Source organism: Salvelinus fontinalis, chromosome 37 (genome assembly GCF_029448725.1).
Source record: "Salvelinus fontinalis isolate EN_2023a chromosome 37, ASM2944872v1, whole genome shotgun sequence".
Lineage (NCBI taxonomy): Eukaryota > Metazoa > Chordata > Actinopteri > Salmoniformes > Salmonidae > Salvelinus > Salvelinus fontinalis.
The window spans coordinates 20100602-20120189 of record NC_074701.1 but is presented as its reverse complement, the minus strand read 5'-3'; the positions used below and the strand labels follow the sequence as shown (position 1 = coordinate 20120189).

General features: G+C 44.3%; 1 protein-coding gene across 1 annotated transcript in view; it reads right to left on the bottom strand.

The window, feature by feature from the left end:
• Positions 1–19588, bottom strand: part of LOC129836332 (mitotic spindle assembly checkpoint protein MAD1-like) — a 101895-nt gene that overhangs the window by 28926 nt on the left and 53381 nt on the right. Inside the window, exons 5-6 of the mRNA XM_055902362.1 lie at positions 18433–18485; positions 16567–16704 (exon numbers count right to left, since the gene is read on the bottom strand). Of these exons, the coding sequence (XP_055758337.1) occupies positions 16567–16704; positions 18433–18485 (191 nt within the window). The remainder of the gene's footprint in view (positions 1–16566; positions 16705–18432; positions 18486–19588) is intronic.

Below are 19588 nucleotides of genomic sequence, written 5' to 3'. Positions count from 1 at the left end.
TACTATACCCGGTGCTGTGGTTTCTACTATACCTGAGCAGGTGCTGTGGTTTCTACCATACATGACCCGGTACTGTGGTTTCTACTAGACCCGACCCGGTGCTGTGGTTTCTACTATAACCGGTGCTGTGGTTTCTACTATACCTGAGCAGGTGCTGTGGTTTCTACTATACCTGAGCAGGTGCTGTGGTTTCTACTATACCCGGTGCTGTGGTTTCTACTAGACCCGACCCGGTGCTGTGGTTTCTACTATACCCGGTGCTGTGGTTTCTACTAGACCCGACCCGGTGCTGTGGTTTCTACCATACCCGACCCGGTGCTGTGGTTTCTACCATACCCGACCCGGTGCTGTGGTTTCTACTATACCTGAGCAGGTGCTGTGGTTTCTACTATACCCGGTGCTGTGGTTTCTACTAGATCTGACCCGGTGCTGTGGTTTCTACTAGACCTGACCTGGTGCTGTGGTTTCTACTAGATCTGACCTGGTGCTGTGGTTTCTACTAGATCTGACCTGGTGCTGTGGTTTCTACCATACCTGACCCGGTGCTGTGGTTTCTACTATACCCGACCCGGTGCTGTGGTTTCTACCATACCTGACCCGGTACTGTGGTTTCTACTAGACCCGACCCGGTACTGTGGTTTCTACTAGACCCGATGCTGTGGTTTCTACTATACCTGACCCGGTGCTGTGGTTTCTACTATACCCGACCCGGTGCTGTGGTTTCTACCATACATGACCCGGTACTGTGGTTTCTACTAGACCCGACCCGGTGCTGTGGTTTCTACTAGACCCGACCCGGTGCTGTGGTTTCTACTAGACCTGACCCGGTACTGTGGTTTCTACTATACCCGACCCGGTACTGTGGTTTCTACTATACCCGACCCGGTACTGTGGTTTCTACCATACCCGACCCGGTGCTGTGGTTTCTACCATACCCGACCCGGTGCTGTGGTTTCTACCATACCCGACCCGGTGCTGTGGTTTCTACCATACCCGACCCGGTGCTGTGGTTTCTACCATACCTGACCCGGTGCTGTGGTTTCTACCATACCTGACCCGGTGCTGTGGTTTCTACCATACATGACCCGGTGCTGTGGTTTCTACCATACATGACCCGGTGCTGTGGTTTCTACCATACATGACCCGGTACTGTGGTTTCTACTAGACCCGACCCGGTGCTGTGGTTTCTACTAGACCCGACCCGGTGCTGTGGTTTCTACTAGACCTGACCCGTTGCTGTGGTTTCTACTAGACCTGACCCGGTGCTGTGGTTTCTACTATACCCGACCCGGTGCTGTGGTTTCTACTAGACCCGGTGCTGTGGTTTCTACTATACCCGACCCGGTGCTGTGGTTTCTACCAGACCTGACCCGGTGCTGTGGTTTCTACCATACATGACCCGGTACTGTGGTTTCTACTAGACCCGGTGCTGTGGTTTCTACTATACCCGACCCGGTACTGTGGTTTCTACTAGACCCGGTGCTGTGGTTTCTACTATACCCGACCCGGTGCTGTGGTTTCTACTAGACCTGACCCGGTGCTGTGGTTTCTACTAGACCCGACCCGGTGCTGTGGTTTCTACTATACCCAACCCGGTGCTGTGGTTTCTACCATACATGACCCGGTGCTGTGGTTTCTACTATACCCGACCCGGTGCTGTGGTTTCTACTATACCCGACCCGGTGCTGTGGTTTCTACTATACCCGGTGCTGTGGTTTCTACTATACCCGACCCGGTGCTGTGGTTTCTACTATACCCGACCCGGTGCTGTGGTTTCTACTATACCCGACCCGGTGCTGTGGTTTCTACTATACCCGACCCGGTGCTGTGGTTTCTACCATACCTGACCCGGTGCTGTGGTTTCTACTAGATCTGACCTGGTGCTGTGGTTTCTACTATACCCGGTGCTGTGATTTCTACTAGACCTGACCCGGTGCTGTGGTTTCTACTATACCTGACCCGGTTCTGTGGTTTCTACTATACCCGGTGGTGTGGTTTCTACTATACCTGACCCGGTGCTGTGGTTTCTACCATACCTGACCCGGTGCTGTGGTTTCTACCATACCTGACCCGGTGCTGTGGTTTCTACCATACCTGACCCGGTGCTGTGGTTTCTACTAGATCTGACCTGGTGCTGTGGTTTCTACTATACCCGGTGCTGTGGTTTCTACTATACCTGAGCAGGTGCTGTGGTTTCTACTATACCCGGTGCTGTGGTTTCTACTAGACCCGACCTGGTGCTGTGGTTTCTACCATACCCGACCCAGTGCTGTGGTTTCTACTATACCTGAGCAGGTGCTGTGGTTTCTACTATACCCGGTGCTGTGGTATCTACTAGATCTGACCCGGTGCTGTGGTTTCTACTAGACCCGACCTGGTGCTGTGGTTTCTACCATACCCGACCCAGTGCTGTGGTTTCTACTATACCTGAGCAGGTGCTGTGGTTTCTACTATACCCGGTGCTGTGGTATCTACTAGATCTGACCTGGTGCTGTGGTTTCTACTAGATCTGACCTGGTGCTGTGGTTTCTACTAGATCTGACCTGGTGCTGTGGTTTCTACTAGATCTGACCTGGTGCTGTGGTTTCTACTAGATCTGACCCGGTGCTGTGGTTTCTACTAGATCTGACCCGGTGCTGTGGTTTCTACTAGATCTGACCTGGTGCTGTGGTTTCTACTATACCCGGTGCTGTGGTTTCTACTAGATCTGACCCGGTGCCGTGGTTTCTACTAGATCTGACCCGGTGCCGTGGTTTCTACTAGATCTGACCCGGTGCCGTGGTTTCTACTAGATCTGACCCGGTGCTGTGGTTTCTACTAGATCTGACCTGGTGCTGTGGTTTCTACTAGATCTGACCTGGTGCTGTGGTTTCTACTAGATCTGACCCGGTGCTGTGGTTTCTACTAGATCTGACCTGGTGCTGTGGTTTCTACTAGATCTGACCCGGTGCTGTGGTTTCTACTAGATCTGACCCGGTGCTGTGGTTTCTACTAGATCTGACCTGGTGCTGTGGTTTCTACTAGATCTGACCTGGTGCTGTGGTTTCTACTAGATCTGACCTGGTGCTGTGGTTTCTACTAGATCTGACCTGGTGCTGTGGTTTCTACTAGATCTGACCCGGTGCTGTGGTTTCCACTAGATCTGACCTGGTGCTGTGGTTTCTACTATACCCGGTGCTGTGGTTTCTACTAGATCTGACCTGGTGCTGTGGTTTCTACTAGATCTGACCTGGTGCTGTGGTTTCTACTAGATCTGACCTGGTGCTGTGGTTTCTACTATACCTGAGCAGGTGCTGTGGTTTCTACTAGATCTGACCCGGTGCTGTGGTTTCTACTATACCTGACCTGGTCATTTCCACTGTGATGCCAAACACCAACCCATAGAAATAGAACAATGACATGGCCCCATATTGTGCAGCCCTGAACCGAGCCACGAGCAGCGTAACCTGTCTAATCGGCCTCCACTGTCTGACGGGCCTCCACTGTCTGACGGGCCTCCACTGTCTGACGGGCCTCCACTGTCTGACGGGCCTCCACTGTCTGACGGGCCTCCACTGTCTGACGGGCCTCCACTGTCTGACGGGCCTCCACTGTCTGACGGGCCTCCACTGTCTGACGGGCCTCCACTGTCTGACGGGCTTCCACTGTTTGACGGGCCTCCACTGTCTGACGGGCCTCCACTGTCTGACGGGCCTCCACTGTCTGACGGGCCTCCACCAGTCATCAAGGGAAGAACAATTAAAAAGGAGGATGAAACATGAAAGAACACAACCAACCAAAACACATCTCCTCTTTCCATCGATAAGGTCAAACAACCTTCTCCGGTCTGTTATTGGTACAACGCTTAACTCTGGAGGGTTAAATCTTACAGACGTTTTAGCCGTGAGACATCTTGTTCATCTGATGAACATCTTGTCAGATTAAAGGGCATCTTCAGAAAGAGCAGAGAGTATTTTCATATCTTTTATAACCCTACAATCAATATAGTGTATAAACCCAGGGGCTGTGAACTACAGAGATACCAGAGCTGTGCCAGTCTACACAGACGAGAGATCAGAGGAGAGATTGTCAAGGCATTATCTTTTAGATACACAGTATAACAGAGGAGAGATTGTCAAGGTCTTATCTTTTAGATACACAGTACAACAGAGGAGAGATTATCAAGGCATTATCTTTTAGATACACAATATAACAGAGGAGAGATTATCAAGGCCTTATCTTTTAGACACACAGTATAACAGAGAAGAGATTATCAAGGCATTATCTTATAGAAACACAGTATAACAGAGGAGAGATTATCAAGGCATTATCTTTTAGACACAGTATAACAGAGAAGAGATTATCAAGGCATTATCTTATAGAAACACAGTATAACAGAGGAGAGATTATCAAGGCATTATCTTTTAGACACACAGTATAACAGAGAAGAGATTATCAAGGCATTATCTTATAGAAACACAGTATAACAGAGGAGAGATTATCAAGGCATTATCTTTTAGACACAAGGTATAACAGAGAAGAGAGGGAGGGAAAGGGGAAGAGATTCCACTGTTCAACATGACATTCTCCTAGTATGTAAGATTTCTGCTCTCTCCAAAATGTTGAACAAGCAACCACACTCAAGTCTCTCCCTTTCTCCCCAGGTCTCCCCCCGCCCCGGTCTCCATCCCTCCCTGTCTCGTCTCAGTCTCCCTGTTTCTCTTTCCCAGAAGACTATAGATATTCAGGCATTATGGGATACCATGTGGAGGGGGGGGGGGGGGGGGGGGGGTTGGATTTAATATACCTATTAATTACAGTACTCTCCCTCTGTCTCTCTCCCCGCTTTCTATATCTTTGCCCTCTCTCTCTCTTTGAAGGGTGTGGAAGAGTGGAGAGGGGTGAGGAGAGGGGTGAGGAGAGGGGTGAGGAGAGGGGTGAGGAGAGGGGTGAGGAGAGGGATGAGGAGAGAGATGAGGAGAGGGGTGAGGAGAGGGGTGAGGAGAAGGATGAGGAGAGGGATGAGGAGAGGGATGAGGAGAGGGATGAGGAGAGGGATGAGGAGAGGGATGAGGAGAGGGATGAGGAGAGGGGTGAGGAGAGGGATGAGAAGAGGGATGAGGAGAGGGATGAGGAGAGAGATGAGAGGGGTGAGAAGGGAATGAGATGGGGGGGATTTGACATTGGACACCACAGGTGATTTAAAAAGCAGGAAGATGGTTTTAATCCTACACATGCACACACTTCACTAAAATTCATCTGACGTCTGCAAAATGTATTAATTACGATCAATTATATTGATTTTGCAAGGTCACGCGTTTCAACCATTATAAGCATGAAGAGAGAAGGAGAAAGGGGAGGGGGTGAAATGGACAGAAAAGGAGTGTGGTTCGCTCTCAGATGGTAGAGCATAGGGATTTCAACGCCAGGATCGTCAGTTCGATTCCTACGGGGTGCTGGCCACCCATACGAAAAATACATACATAAATTACTAAGTTGCTTTGGATAAAAGTGTCTGCTAAATGATATGTCAGAATAATAGTAGAGAGAATGATTTATTTCAGCTTTTATTTCTTTCATCACATTCCCAGTGGGTCAAATACACTCAATTAGTATTTGGTAGCATTGCCTTTGAATTGTTTAACTTCTGTGAAACATTTCAGGTAGCCTTCCACAAGCTTCCCACAATAAGTTGGGTGAATTTTGGCCCATTCCTCCTGACAGAGCTGGTGTACCTGAGTCAGGTTTGTAGGCCTCCTTACTTGCACATGCTTTTTCAGTTCTGCCCACAAATGTTCTATAGGATTGAGGTCAGGGCTTTGTGATGGCCACTCCAATACCTTGACTTTGTTGTCCTTAAGCCATTTTGCCACAACTTTGGAAGTATGCTTGGGGTCATTTTCCATTTGGAAGACCCATTTGCGACCAAGCTTTAACTTCCTGACTGATGTCTTGAGATGTTGCTTCAATGTATCCACATAATTTTCCTGCCTCATGATGCCATCTATTTTGTGAAGTGCACCAGTCCCTCCTGCAGCAAAGCACCCCCACAATATGATGCTGCCACCCCTGTGCTTCACGGTTGGGATGGTGTTCTTCGGCTTGCAAGCCACCCCCTTTTTCCTCCAAACATAACAATGGTCATTATGGCCAGACAGTTCTATTTTTGTTTCATCAGACCAGAGGACATTTCTCCAAAAAGTACGATCTTTGTCCCCATGTGCAGTTGCAAACTGTAGTCTGGCTTTTTTATGGCGGTTTTGGAGCAGTTGCTTCTTCCTTGCTGAGCGGCCTTTCAGGTTATGTCGATATAGGACTCATTTTACTGTGGATATAGATACTTTTGTACCTGTTTCCTCCAGCATCTTCACAAGGGCCTTTGCTGTTGTTCTGGGATTGATTTTCACTTTTCGCACCAAAGTACGTTCATCTCTAGGAGACAGAACGCATCTCCTTCCTGAGCGGTATGACGGCTGCGTGGTCCCATGGTGTTTATACTTGCGTACTATGTTTATACAGATGAACGTGGTACCTTCAGGCATTTGGAAATTGCTCCCAAGGATGAACCAGACTTGCTGATTTCTTTTGATTTTCCCATGATGTCAAGCAAAGAGGCACTGAGTTTGAAGGTAGGCCTTGAAATACATCCACAGGTACACACCTCCAATTGACTCAAATTATGTAAATTAGCTTATCAGAAGCTTCTAAAGCCATGACATCATTTTCTGGAATTTTCCGAGCTGTTCAAAGGCACAGTCAACTTAGTGTATGTAAACCTCTGACCCACTAGAATTGTGATACAGTGAATTATAAGTGAAATAATCTGTCTTTAAACAATTGTTGGAAAAATTACTTGTGTCAATCACAAAGTAGATGCCCTAACTGACTTACCAAAACTATAGTTTGTTAACAAGAACAGAATGTTAACAGGATGCTCCACACCCTGCCTCTGCGGGACGCTCTGTGCTTCCTTTGTGTGCGTCACCAGTCATTATCAGTGCAGGCTACATGCTGGTGTGTCATACTAACACACAGACACCCTGAACAACACAATATATAAAGTGTGTGTGGGTGCATGAGAGAGAGAGACCATTAACCTCCCTAGAGGGTGAGGGAACGTCCCACCTGGCCAACATCCAGTGAAATTACAGAGCGCCAAATTCAAAAAACGAAATACTCATTATAAAAATACATAAAAACATAAGTGTTTACATCGGTTTAAAGATGAACTTCTTGTTAATCCAACCACAGTGTCAGATTTCAAAAAGGCTTTACGACGAAAACATACCATGCAATTATCTGAGAACAGCGCCCAGCAGACAAATCATTACAAAATATTACCAGCCAAGTAGAGGAGTTACACAAGTCAGAAATAGTGATAAAATGAATCACTTACCTTTGATGACTCCCATTTACTCGATAAATGTTTTGTTTTGTTCGATAAAGTCCCTCTTTATATCCAAAAACCTCTGTTTTGTTCACGCGTTTTGTGCAGTAATCAACAGGCTCAAAAGTAGTCACAACAGACAGACGAAAAATCCGAAAAGTATCAGTAAAGTTCGGAGAAACATGTCAAACGATGTTTATAATCAATCCTCAGGTTATTTTTAGTCATAATAATCAATAATATTTCAACCGGACAAAAGCTTCATCAATATAATAGGAAAACAAGAAAGGCACGCTCTCTCTGGGACACTGAATGGTCCACTCACTCAGAGTGCTCTTACTCCCTCATTTTTCAGAATACAAGCCAGAAACAATTTCTTAAGACTGTTGACATCTAGTGGAAGCCATAGGAAGTGCAATTTGAGTCCTAAGTCAATGGATACTGTAATGGCATTCAATAGAAAACTACAAACATGAAAAGAAATCACACTTCCTGGATGGATTTCTCTCAGGTTTTCGCCTGCCATATCAGTTCTGTTATACTCACAGACATTATTTTAACAGTTTTGGAAACTTTAGAGTGTTTTTTATCCAAATCTATATATGCATATCCTAGCTTCTGGGCCTGAGTAGCAGGCAGTTTACTTTGGGCACACTTTTCATCCGGATAATAGTGCCCCCTACCCTAATGAAGTTATAAACACAACCCATATTTAGGTTGACTTATTTTCCCTTTTGGACTTGAACTATTTGCACATAAATTGCATTTGTAATATCTTTATTCTTTTGGAACTTCTGTGAGTGTAATGTTTACTGTTCAATTGTATTTTTTATTTCACTTTTTTTATTATATAGTTCACTTGCTTTGGCAATGTTAGCATATGTTTCCCATGCCAATAAAGCTCTTAAATTGAAATTCAATTGAATTGAGAGAGAGATAGACAGACAGACACGAAGAGAGAAGAGAGAGGAAGGAGAGAGAAAGGAGAGGAGAAAGAAGGGGAGGAGAGAGAGGAGGAGAGAGAGAGGAGAAAGAGGAGAGGAGAGAGAAAAAGGAGAGAGGAGGAGAGAGAGGAGAGGAGAGAGGACAGAGGAGAGAGAGAGAAGAGAGAGGAGGAGTACTTGAGCAGAGTTTAATAAATATTGACAGTGAATCATCTTTCCTGACAGGGTCGCAGGTGGCTCCCTGAGGATATAACACACTGGAGAGAACACTCACTAAAACCCAAATGAAGCTTAACGAACCATCAAAACCAAGTTTGATGTCCTTTAAGAAAAACGATCTCTCCTCTAACCCTCTCTCTCTCCTCCTTTTTCTACCTCTCCTCAATGACATTCTCCTGCTTTCTTCACCTGTTCTCTTTTCAATCTGCCACTGATTTGATACGCAGTGTTCATTCACCCCTCCACCTCTATCCATCCCTCCACCTCTATATCCATCCCTCCACCTCTCTATCCATCCCTCCACCTCTCTATCCATCCCTCCACCTCTCTATCCATCCCTCCACCTCTCTATCCATCCCTCCACCTCTCTATCCATCCCTCCACCTCTCTATCCATCCCTCCACCTCTCTATCCATCCCTCCACCTCTCTATCCATCCCTCCACCTCTCTATCCATCCCTCCACCTCTCCCTCCACCTCTCTATCCATCCCTCCACCTCTCTATCCATCCCTCCACCTCTCTATCCATCCCTCCACCTCTCCCTCCACCTCTCTATCCATCCCTCCACCTCTCTATCCATCCCTCCACCTCTCTATCCATCCCTCCACCTCTCCCTCCACCTCTCTATCCATCCCTCCACCTCTCTATCCATCCCTCCACCTCTCTATCCATCCCTCCACCTCTCTATCCATCCCTCCACCTCTCTATCCATCCCTCCACCTCTCTATCCATCCCTCCACCTCTCTATCCATCCCTCCACCTCTCCCTCCACCTCTCTATCCATCCCTCCACCTCTCTATCCATCCCTCCACCTCTCTATCCATCCCTCCACCTCTCTATCCATCCCTCCACCTCTCTATCCATCCCTCCACCTCTCTATCCATCCCTCCACCTCTATCCATCCCTCCACCTCTCTATCCATCCCTCCACCTCTCCCTCCACCTCTCTATCCATCCCTCCACCTCTCTATCCATCCCTCCACCTCTCTATCCATCCCTCCACCTCTCCCTCCATCTCTTTCTCTATCCCTCCATCTCGCCATCTATCCCTCCAACTCGTTATCTATCCCTCCATCTCTCCCTCCATCTCTTTCTCTATCCCTCCAACTCGCTATCTATCCCTCCATCTCTCCCTCCATCTCTTTCTCTAACCCTCCCATGTCTCTTTCTCTAACCCTCCATCTCTTTCTCTATCCCTCCAACTCGCTATCTATCCCTCCATCTCTCCCTCCATCTCTCTATCTATCCCTCCATCTCTTTCTCTGCCCCTCCAATCTCCCTCATCTCTCTCTCTCTGATAACCACCTGTGTTATAGTCTCTACACATGTAACCTAACGTAGCAGACATAACTAGTCTCTTCACATGTAACCTAACAGACATAACTAGTCTCTTCACATGTAACCTAACGTAGCAGACATAACTAGTCTCTTCACATGTAACCTAACGTAGCAGACATAACTAGTCTCTTCACATGTAACCTAACAGACATAACTAGTCTCTTCACATGTAACCTAACGTAGCAGACATAACTAGTCTCTACACATGTAACCTAACGTAGCAGACATAACTAGTCTCTTCACATGTAACCTAACGTAGCAGACATAACTAGTCTCTACACATGTAACCTAACGTAGCAGACATAACTAGTCTCTACACATGTAACCTAACGTAGCAGACATAACTAGTCTCTACACATGTAACTAACGTAGCAGACATAACTAGTCTCTACACATGTAACCTAACGTAGCAGACATAACTAGTCTCTTCACATGTAACCTAACGTAGCAGACATAACTAGTCTCTACACATGTAACCTAACAGACATAACTAGTCTCTACACATGTAACTAACCTAACAGACATAACTAGTCTCTACACATGTAACCTAGCAGACATAACTAGTCTCTACACATGTAACTAACGTAGCAGACATAACTAGTCTCTTCACATGTAACCTAACGTAGCAGACATAACTAGTCTCTACACATGTAACCTAACGTAGCAGACATAACTAGTCTCTACACATGTAACTAACGTAGCAGACATAACTAGTCTCTACACATGTAACCTAACGTAGCAGACATAACTAGTCTCTACACATGTAACCTAACGTAGCAGACATAACTAGTCTCTACACATGTATCCTAACGTAGCAGACATAACTAGTCTACACATGTATCCTAACGTAGCAGACATAACTAGTCTCTACACATGTAACCTAACAGACATAACTAGTCTCTTCACATGTAACCTAACGTAGCAGACATAACTAGTCTCTACACATGTAACTAACGTAGCAGACATAACTAGTCTCTACACATGTAACCTAACGTAGCAGACATAACTAGTCTCTTCACATGTAACCTAACGTAGCAGACATAACTAGTCTCTTCACATGTAACCTAACGTAGCAGACATAACTAGTCTCTTCACATGTAACCTAGCAGACATAACTAGTCTCTACACATGTATCCTAACGTAGCAGACATAACTAGTCTCTACACATGTAACCTAACAGACATAACTAGTCTCTTCACATGTAACCTAGCAGACATAACTAGTCTCTTCACATGTAACCTAACGTAGCAGACATAACTAGTCTCTACACATGTATCCTAACGTAGCAGACATAACTAGTCTCTACACATGTAACCTAACAGACATAACTAGTCTCTTCACATGTAACCTAGCAGACATAACTAGTCTCTTCACATGTAACCTAACGTAGCAGACATAACTAGTCTCTACACATGTATCCTAACGTAGCAGACATAACTAGTCTCTACAAATGTAACCTAACAGACATAACTAGTCTCTACACATGTAACCTAACGTAGCAGACATAACTAGTCTCTTCACATGTAACCTAGCAGACATAACTAGTCTCTTCACATGTAACCTAACGTAGCAGACATAACTAGTCTCTTCACATGTAACCTAGCAGACATAACTAGTCTCTACACATGTAACCTAACGTAGCAGACATAACTAGTCTCTACACATGTAACCTAACGTAGCAGACATAACTAGTCTCTTCACATGTAACCTAACGTAGCAGACATAACTAGTCTCTTCACATGTAACCTAGCAGACATAACTAGTCTCTACACATGTAACCTAACGTAGCAGACATAACTAGTCTCTACACATGTAACCTAACCTAGCAGACATAACTAGTCTCTTCACATGTAACCTAACGTAGCAGACATAACTAGTCTCTTCACATGTAACCTAGCAGACATAACTAGTCTCTACACATGTAACCTAGCAGACATAACTAGTCTCTTCACATGTAACCTAACGTAGCAGACATAACTAGTCTCTTCACATGTAACCTAACGTAGCAGACATAACTAGTCTCTTCACATGTAACCTAGCAGACATAACTAGTCTCTACACATGTAACCTAACGTAGCAGACATAACTAGTCTCTACACATGTAACCTAACCTAGCAGACATAACTAGTCTCTTCACATGTAACCTAACGTAGCAGACATAACTAGTCTCTTCACATGTAACCTAGCAGACATAACTAGTCTCTACACATGTAACCTAGCAGACATAACTAGTCTCTTCACATGTAACCTAGCAGACATAACTAGTCTCTACACATGTAACCTAGCAGACATAACTAGTCTCTACACATGTAACCTAGCAGACATAACTAGTCTCTTCACATGTAACCTAGCAGACATAACTAGTCTCTACACATGTAACCTAGCAGACATAACTAGTCTCTTCACATGTAACCTAGCAGACATAACTAGTCTCTACACATGTAACCTAACGTAGCAGACATAACTAGTCTCTTCACATGTAACCTAGCAGACATAACTAGTCTCTACACATGTAACCTAGCAGACATAACTAGTCTCTTCACATGTAACCTAGCAGACATAACTAGTCTCTACACATGTATCCTAACGTAGCAGACATAACTAGTCTCTTCACATGTAACCTAGCAGACATAACTAGTCTCTACACATGTAACCTAACCTAGCAGACATAACTAGTCTCTTCACATGTAACCTAACGTAGCAGACATAACTAGTCTCTTCACATGTAACCTAGCAGACATAACTAGTCTCTACACATGTAACCTAGCAGACATAACTAGTCTCTTCACATGTAACCTAGCAGACATAACTAGTCTCTACACATGTAACCTAGCAGACATAACTAGTCTCTACACATGTAACCTAGCAGACATAACTAGTCTCTTCACATGTAACCTAGCAGACATAACTAGTCTCTACACATGTAACCTAGCAGACATAACTAGTCTCTTCACATGTAACCTAGCAGACATAACTAGTCTCTACACATGTAACCTAACGTAGCAGACATAACTAGTCTCTTCACATGTAACCTAGCAGACATAACTAGTCTCTACACATGTAACCTAGCAGACATAACTAGTCTCTTCACATGTAACCTAGCAGACATAACTAGTCTCTACACATGTATCCTAACGTAGCAGACATAACTAGTCTCTTCACATGTAACCTAGCAGACATAACTAGTCTCTACACATGTAACCTAGCAGACATAACTAGTCTCTTCACATGTAACCTAGCAGACATAACTAGTCTCTTCACATGTAACCTAACAGACATAACTAGTCTCTTCACATGTAACCTAGCAGACATAACTAGTCTCTTCACATGTAACCTAGCAGACATAACTAGTCTCTTCACATGTAACCTAGCAGACATAACTAGTCTCTTCACATGTAACCTAACAGACATAACTAGTCTCTTCACATGTAACCTAGCAGACATAACTAGTCTCTTCACATGTAACCTAACAGACATAACTAGTCTCTTCACATGTAACCTAACAGACATAACTAGTCTCTACACATGTAACGTAGCAGACATAACTAGTCTCTTCACATGTAACCTAGCAGACATAACTAGTCTCTACACATGTATCCTAACGTAGCAGACATAACTAGTCTCTACACATGTAACCTAGCAGACATAACTAGTCTCTACACATGTAACGTAGCAGACATAACTAGTCTCTTCACATGTAACCTAACGTAGCAGACATAACTAGTCTCTACACATGTAACCTAGCAGACATAACTAGTCTCTACACATGTAACCTAGCAGACATAACTAGTCTCTACACATGTAACCTAGCAGACATAACTAGTCTCTACACATGTAACCTAGCAGACATAACTAGTCTCTACACATGTAACCTAACAGACATAACTAGTCTCTACACATGTAACCTAGCAGACATAACTAGTCTCTACACATGTAACCTAACAGACATAACTAGTCTCTACACATGTAACCTAACAGACATAACTAGTCTCTACACATGTATCCTAACAGACATAACTAGTCTCTACACATGTAACCTAACAGACATAACTAGTCTCTACACATGTAACCTAGCAGACATAACTAGTCTCTACACATGTAACCTAACAGACATAACTAGTCTCTACACATGTAACCTAACAGACATAACTAGTCTCTACACATGTAACCTAACAGACATAACGAGACGTCCAAGCTGAGGTCCCTCTTCCGTTTTTCATGGGAAACAGGAAACAGGAAGTTAGGTTAAAAGGCGGATGTTAGTGATTTCTGGCGACCCGCACAGGCTATTTTTCACCTTGTGGAGGGCAGGTTCTACTGGTTGGCAGGTTCTACTGGTTGTCAGGTTCTACTGGTTGTCAGGTTCTACTGGTTGGTTGGCAGGTTCTACTGGTTGTCAGGTTCTACTGGTTGGTTGTCAGGTTCTACTGGTTGGTTGGCAGGTTCTACTGGTTGTCAGGTTCTACTGGTTGGTTGGCAGGTTCTACTGGTTGTCAGGTTCTACTGGTTGGTTGGCAGGTTCTACTGGTTGGTTGGCAGGTTCTACTGGTTGGTTGTCAGGTTCTACTGGTTGGTTGTCAGGTTCTACTGGTTGGTTGTCAGGTTCTACTGGTTGGTTGTCAGGTTCTACTGGTTGGTTGTCAGGTTCTACTGGTTGGTTGTCAGGTTCTACTGGTTGGTTGTCAGGTTCTACTGGTTGGTTGTCAGGTTCTACTGGTTGGTTGTCAGGTTCTACTGGTTGGTTGTCAGGTTCTACTGGTAGTGAGATCCATGGTTCTAAGGTTGTGTATTCTGTTTGGTTAGTTTGAAAAGAGAACTACAGGAAGCTCCAAGTGGAAAGGAAAAACAAACAGAGAAGGAGAGAGAGCAACACACCTTTTCATTTGGGGGAAATGGGTCTCAACGTGAGCTTTCTGGGTTTCATAGAGACAACAGCTTTAAAGCCACAGATTTTACACACTCACAGAGTGTGAGTGAGAGAGACACAGAGAGACCCTGTTTCACACATGTACCAGTAGTGTATTAACACGTACCAGTAGTGTATTAACATGTACCAGTAGTGTATTAACATGTACCAGTAGTGTATTAACATGTACCAGTAGTGTATTAACACGTACCAGTAGTGTATTAACACGTACCAGTAGTGTATTAACATGTACCAGTAGTGTATTAACATGTACCAGTAGTGTATTAACATGTACCAGTAGTGTTTTAACATGTACCAGTAGTGTTTTAACACGTACCAGTAGTGTATTAACATGTACCAGTAGTGTATTAACATGTACCAGTAGTGTATTAACATGTACCAGTAGTGTTTTAACATGTACCAGTAGTGTATTAACACGTACCAGTATGTATTAACATGTACCAGTAGTGTATTAACATGTACCAGTAGTGTATTAACATGTACCAGTAGTGTTTTAACATGTACCAGTAGTGTATTAACACGTACCAGTATGTATTAACACGTACCAGTAGTGTATTAACATGTACCAGTAGTGTATTAACACGTACCAGTAGTGTATTAACATGTACCAGTAGTGTATTAACATGTACCAGTAGTGTATTAACATGTACCAGTAGTGTATTAAAATGTACCAGTAGTGTATTAACATGTACCAGTAGTGTATTAACATGTACCAGTAGTGTATTAACATGTACCAGTAGTGTATTAAAATGTACCAGTAGTGTATTAACATGTACCAGTAGTGTATTAACATGTACCAGTAGTGTATTAACATGTACCAGTAGTGTATTAACATGTACCAGTAGTGTATTAACACGTACCAGTATGTATTAACACGTACCAGTAGTGTATTAACATGTACCAGTAGTGTATTAACATGTACCAGTAGTGTATTAACACGTACCAGTAGTGTATTAACACGTACCAGTATGTATTAACATGTACCAGTATGTATTAACACGTACCAGTATGTATTAACACGTACCAGTAGTGTATTAACACGTACCAGTAGTGTATTAACATGTACCAGTAGTGTATTAACATGTACCAGTAGTGTATTAACACGTACCAGTAGTGTATTAACACGTACCAGTAGTGTATTAACATGTACCAGTAGTGTTTTAACATGTACCAGTAGTGTTTTAACACGTACCAGTAGTGTATTAACATGTACCAGTAGTGTATTAACACGTACCAGTAGTGTTTTAACACGTACCAGTATGTTTTAACATGTACCAGTAGTGTATTAACACGTACCAGTAGTGTATTAACACGTACCAGTAGTGTATTAACATGTACCAGTAGTGTATTAACACGTACCAGTAGTGTTTTAACATGTACCAGTAGTGTATTAACACGTACCAGTAGTGTATTAACACGTACCAGTATGTTTTAACATGTACCAGTATGTATTAACACACATGTGAATTGGAAATGTATATATAAACGTATACAAACTCCCTCTGAGACAATGAGGGTTAAGTGCCTCGGTCAAGGTCACAGATAGATTATTCACCTTGTCGGTTCGGTGATTGGCCCAACGTTCTAACCGCTTGGCCACCTTGTCGGTTCGGTGATTGGTTACTGGCCCAACGTTCTAACCGCTTGGCCACCTTGTTGGTTCGGTGATTGGTTACTGGCCCAACGTTCTAAACGCTTGGCCACCTTGTCGGTTCGGTGATTGGTTACTGGCCCAACGTTCTAACCGCTTGGCCACCTTGTGTGTTTGTGTACCTTAAACAGCAGAGAGTCGTCCATGTGTTCAGCGTAGACAGAGGTCAGTCTGTACTGGTTCTCAGTAGTGATGTCTATCTGATAGCCTGTCAGAACATAACACACCGTCCTGAACTCCTGAATCTTCCTCTGGAACACCTGGCAACAGATACACCACTGGTTCACAATCTCCGTCACTCACTCACACACATCAGAAGAGATGAGGTAAAGGAGAGAGAGAGGTATGAGGTAAAGGAGAGAGAGAGGTATGAGGTAGAGGAGAGAGAGAGATGAGGTAGAGGAGAGAGAGAGAAGAGGTAGAGGAGAGAGAGAGAGATGAGGTAGAGGAGAGAGAGAGAGATGAGGTAGAGGAGAGAGAGAGAGATGAGGTAGAGGAGAGAGAGAGAGATGAGGTAGAGGAGAGAGAGAGAGATGAGGTAGAGGAGAGAGAGAGAGATGAGGTAGAGGAGAGAGAGAGAGATGAGGTAGAGGAGAGAGAGAGAGATGAGGTAGAGGAGAGAGAGAGAGATGAGGTAGAGGAGAGAGAGAGAGATGAGGTAGAGGAGAGAGAGAGAGATGAGGTAGAGGAGAGAGAGAGAGATGAGGTAGAGGAGAGAGAGAGAGATGAGGTAGAGGAGAGAGAGAGAGATGAGGTAGAGGAGAGAGAGAGAGATGAGGTAGAGGAGAGAGAGAGATGAGGTAGAGGAGAGAGAGAGATGAGGTAGAGGAGAGAGAGAGATGAGGTAGAAGAGAGAGGGATGAGGTAGAGGAGAGAGGGATGAGGTAGAGGAGAGAGGGATGAGGTAGAGGAGAGAGGGATGAGGTAGAGGGGGGTGAGGTAGAGGAGAGTGAGGTATGAGGTAGAGGAGAGAGAGGTATGAGGTAGAGGAGAGAGGGGTATGAGGTAGAGGAGAGAGGGGTATGAGGTAGAGGAGAGAGGGGTATGAGGTAGAGGAGAGAGGGGTATGAGGTAGAAGAGAGAGGGATGAGGTAGAGGAGAGGGGGATGAGGCAGAGGAGAGAGGGGTGAGGTAGAGGAGAGAGGGATGAGGTAGAAGAGAGGGATGAGGTAGAGGAGAGAGTGATGAGTAGAGGAGAGGGGGGTGAGGTAGAGGAGAGAGGGATGAGGTAGAGGAGAGAGGGATGAGGTAGAGGAGAGAGGGATGAGGTAGAGGAGAGAGAGGTATGAGGTAGAGGAGAGAGAGGTATGAGGTAGAGGATAGAGAGAGAGGAGGTAGAGGATAGAGAGAGAGGAGGTAGAGGATAGAGAGAGAGGAGGTAGAGGAGAGAGGGATGAGGTAGAGGAGAGAGGGATGAGGTAGAGGAGAGAGGGATGAGGTAGAGGAGAGGGATGAGGTAGAGGAGAGAGGGATGAGGTAGAGGAGAGGGGGATGAGGTAGAGGAGAGAGGGATGAGGTAGAGGAGAGAGGGATGAGGTAGAGGAGAGAGGGATGAGGTAGAGGAGAGAGAGATGAGGTAGAGGATAGAGAGAGAGGTATGAGGTAGAGGATAGAGAGAGAGGAGGTAGAGGATAGAGAGAGGAGGTAGAGGAGAGAGAGGTATGAGTTAGAGGAGAGAGGGGTATGAGGTAGAGGAGAGAGAGATGAGGTAGAGGAGTGAGAGATGAGGTAGAGGAGTGAGAGATGAGGTAGAGGAGTGAGAGATGAGGTAGAGGAGTGAGAGATGAGGTAGAGGAGAGAGAGATGAGGTAGAGGAGAGAGAGATGAGGTAGAGGAGAGAGAGATGAGGTAGATGAGAGAGAGATGAGGTGGAAGAGCGAGATGATGAGGTAGAGGAGAGAGACATGAGGTAGAGGAGAGGAATAAGATGTGTAGGAGGCAGAAAAGGGGATAAAACATGTATTACATAGATAATAAACATTCCACACCTCCTTCAACCGCTGGTTCTTCAGTTCAGCACTCTCCATCTGTTTACGCAGATCTAGAACATAGAACAGTCGTGTTAAGCCGGATGTAGAACACACAGAACAGTCACTTAACGTAGAACTGCCATGTTAAAGCAGAACTACAACACAGAACAGTCACTTAACGTAGAACTGCCATGTTAAAGTAGAACTACAACACAGAACAGTCACTTGACGTAGAACTGCCATGTTAAAGTAGAACTACAACACAGAACAGTCACTTAACGTAGAACTGCCATGTTAAAGTAGAACTACAACACAGAACAGTCACTTAACGTAGAACTGCCATGTTAAAGTAGAACTACAACACAGAACAGTCACTTGACGTAGAACTGCCATGTTAAAGTAGAACTACAACACAGAACAGTCACTTAACGTAGAACTGCCATGTTAAAGTAGAAATACAACACAGAACAGTCACTTAACGTAGAAATGTCATGTTAAAGTAGAACTACAACACAGAACAGTCACTTAATGTAGAAATGTCATGTTAAAGTAGAACTACAACACAGAACAGTCACTTAATGTAGAACTGTCATGTTAAAGTAGAACTACAACATAGAACAGTCACTTAACGTAGAACTGCCATGTTAAAGTAGAACTACAACACAGAACATTCACTTAAAGTAGAACTGTCATGTTAAAGTAGAACTACAACACAGAACAGTTACTGCTCCATCTGCTCAGATAGATCTAGAACACATGGAACTGGCAGCCCGGATTTTGCCCACGGGTAGCAGAGAATTAGACATATAGAATATAGCAGAGAATATGACATATAGAATATAGCAGAGAATATGACATATAGAATATAGAGCATAGCAGAGAATATGACATATAGAATATAGCAGAGAATATGACATATAGAATATAGCAGAGAATTTGACATATAGAATATAGCAGAGAGTATGACATATAGAATATAGAACATAGCAGAGACCATGACATATATAATATAGAACATGGCAGAGAATATGTATATAGAACATGGCAGAGAATATGACATATAGAACATAGAACATAGCAGAGAATATGACATATAGAACATAGCAGAGAATATGACATATAGAACATAGAACACAGCAGAGAATATGACATATAGAACATAGCAGAGAATATG